Raw genomic sequence first — 3,186 nt, 5'->3', positions numbered from 1 at the left:
CCTGCAGCTTTTGCCGCCGCCGCCGCCGGCCCCAAAAGCCTGCACCAGGACTACAGCGAGGGCTACTCCTGGTGCCTGCAGGAGGCCGTGCAGTTCCTGACGCTGCATGCGGCCAGCGACACGCAGATGAAGCTGCTCCACCATTTCCAGCGTCCCCCAGCCGCGCCCGCCGTGCCCGCTAAGGAACCCAAGGCGACCAGCAGCGCGCCCACGCCCGTGCTCACTCCCGCCAAGGCCACTGCAGTGACCGCGCGCCAGCCCACCTGCGGCCTCTGGCGGCCCTGGTGACCCGGCAGGACGTGCAGGTGGCCGCCCCGAGGACCAGAGGCCAGCCTGCACCTCTGGCCATTCGTCTGTCCCTCCTGGGGCTTGGACAGGCCCCCTTCTCCGGAAGGCTCGCTCTCCAGGCTGGCGGGCCAGCAGGAGGGTCCTTCTGGAGAGAAGGCGGTCACAGAGCCCTGGTCACTCAGGACAGTCGGGGCCGCCTTCGCACAAGTGTCTGACTCCACGGGGTTGTTCTGTGTTTGCATTTCAGCAAGTGACTTCTGGGAAGTCCCCGCTGCCCGGGGTTCTATGATATTTGTAGGCGTCAGGGGCTCGGTCAGCCGGTGCCCCCACGTGTAGAGGACTTTCTTCAGGGCCTGCTGCTGCCGGGCCAGGGGGCCTGGCGGGCGGGCCGTGCCGTGGGCACATTTGCCTTTTGTGAAGGCGGAACTCAAGGTGTATCCTCATAGGAAAGAGTGTCAGCCTGGATGGGCACTGAAGGACCATGCAGAGCTGTGGCCGAAAGGCCCCTGCGTGCACGTGGTTGTCTAGTTGGGGCTCATAGTGGGCTTTGTGGGGAGGGTGGGCGTCTCCACCATGATCCTCAAAGGATCCCTCTGTGTGGGCGAGTGCGTGTGGTCATGACTTTGTACTCAGAATTTGAACCCTCGGTCACGTGGGAGCCCACGGGACTGCTCTGCAGACTTCCAATAAAATCTGACTAAGCAGCCCTCTGGGGTCTGTCTCTCGTGCCTGACATGTGTCCTTGGCAGCCACGCGGTGGGCGGGTCTGTGCGGGGGGAAGGGGGACAGACGCTATCGTGGTACTCCAGCATGGGTGGGAGGTGTCTTTGCCGGTGACCTTCTGCACAGGGAAGGAAGGGCTGGTCCTGGCTGAAGGAAGGAGGGAGGGAGGCCAGGAGGCAGGCGAGCAGGGGAGAGGCAGGCTGGAAGGAAGACCGGCCCAGACAACACGTACCCCCGTGCGGAGCAGGAAGCAGTACAGTGGGAGACTGGGCTCTCTGTCCCGGGGCTTCTCAGCAGCTCCCTGCAGGTGGGAGGTGGGGGGGGGGGGGAAGTGACAGCTCCAGGACCTTCCGGTTCTGTTCACCTGAGGGGGGTGAGACAACTACAGCCTGGCGGGGGGGGGGGGGGGGGGGGGGGCTTTCTGCAGCAAAAGGGGGTTCGCAGGGCCAAAGGCACAGGAGGCGTTTGCCTCCCCTGGCCGTCTTGCGTGGCCAGCGGGCCCTGCCCCTGGGTGAGCTCCTGGATGCACCCGCTTGGCTAGCCCACACTCAGGTGGCTGCCCGGCCCTGCCTGCAGGCCGACCGCTCGCCAGGGCCGAAACAGGTGGACCACCAGGTGTTGACTGAGTCTGCAAGGACCTAGGAGGGCCCTGGCTCCCCAAAAGACAAGTCCGCCCATGGGCAGTGGAACCAAAAGGCCTTCCCGTTTCTTCGGAGCGAGGGGGCCCAGCCGGGCCATCCTCCCTCTGGAGCTCGCCTCTCCCCTCTGCCCTCTGGAATCCCTTTCTGTCCCGCCTGACAGGAACATCTGAGGCGCCCCCTCCAGGCCGGCCCAGCGCTACATCCCACACGCTTACTGCATGTGGGGCAGGCATGTCAATGCACGGGGAGGGGGCTGTGCCTCCTGGTCAGGCCCACAGTGCCCCCCCTCCCCCGGCCCAGAGTCCTCGGCGCTGGAGGCCTGTGTGCTCTAGGAGCAGACCCCCTGCCCTCTTCCACCCAGCATACCCACCCCTTAGACGATGCTGGCAAGTCGGCCTCTTCCCGAGGCACAGGGCCCCCCTTCCGATCACCCCGGGGGCGTGGGGTTTGTGCTGCTCTACAGGCCCGTGCTCCGGAGGCCTTGCCAGGCAGCTGGTAACATGCTCAGACAGAGGCCGAGGTCCAGAGACAAGAAGTAACTGGCCCAGGGTCACCTGGGAGTCAGCTGCCCTAGGGACCGTCTGTCCACTGCCAGCACTGGGCTCTTTCCCGAAGCGTCCGGTGCCTCTGAGGTCTCATCCCTCAAGGGTCTTCTGGCCAGCAGGAGCTTCCCAGGGACTGGCCCTGCCCACCACCATTCGTGCCCATGCTCCAGCTTCAGGAATATTTTTCAGATGGTCCCCTACAAACTCCCATAGACTCCCCGTTTTGCCCACAGGCAGCCTCCTCCAGGCGGGCTGCCCTGTTTTCCCCTTCACTGTCTGCAGATCTCACCATCAGGGTGAGTGTCTTCCCCACCTGCAGGTGCATCGTCCATCCCAGGCTGGGGCGCCTGGAAGGCAGGGTCCCTGACACCCCCATTTTGCATGTGGCTTTTGGATCTGTCCTTGGTCCCTAGAGACCCGGGCTGGTGGGTCACATGCACCCTGGGAACAGCTGCACTCACTGAAAGAGGCAGGTCTCTGGGGGGTCTGCAAGCCCCAGGTGCCTTCTCTGCACTAGCTCAGAGCACTGGAGGTCAGCATCTGGCCAGCTCGGTGAGGGCACAACAAAGACAACAGTCCAGACGTTTCGTGTTGGGCCAACGGCCGCGGGGACCCCGGCGCGCGGGCAGGCCATGATCCTCCAGCTGCCGGGACCACAGAGGCGGGCTGGGAAGGGGGGGCGGGCCCGGGTGCCTCATTAGCATAATATATGCGCGGGAGGCGTTTAGCAGTCAAATATATGCGCATATATCTCCATGGCTGATGAGGCTGGCCGGGCACATTCAAAATGGCGGAGTGCGGAGCGAGCGGCAGCGGGAGCAGCGGGGACAGCTTGGACAAGAGCATCACGCTGCCCCCCGACGAGATCTTCCGCAACCTGGAGAACGCCAAGCGCTTCGCCATTGACATAGGTAGCCGCGGACGGGCGCCGGGAGCTGAGCGGCGCGCGGCGGGCGTGGGCGCGGGCGGCGGAGCCGGCGGGCCGGGGG

General features: G+C 65.1%; 1 protein-coding gene across 1 annotated transcript; it reads left to right on the top strand.

The window, feature by feature from the left end:
* Window positions 1-3: 3 nt before the first annotated feature.
* Window positions 4-995, top strand: HES5 (hes family bHLH transcription factor 5; the record flags this gene model as incomplete). Its single annotated transcript, XM_040466468.1, has 1 exon — window positions 4-995. A coding segment is annotated over one exon (285 nt), but the record flags the coding sequence as incomplete, so codon positions are not given.
* Window positions 996-3,186: the final 2,191 nt, after the last annotated feature.

This window comes from Herpailurus yagouaroundi, unplaced genomic scaffold, assembly GCF_014898765.1.
Source record: "Herpailurus yagouaroundi ecotype Mexico unplaced genomic scaffold, PumYag 60856, whole genome shotgun sequence".
NCBI lineage: Eukaryota > Metazoa > Chordata > Mammalia > Carnivora > Felidae > Herpailurus > Herpailurus yagouaroundi.
The sequence above is the reverse complement of the archived record's forward strand: the minus strand, read 5'-3'. Positions and strand labels throughout refer to the sequence as shown.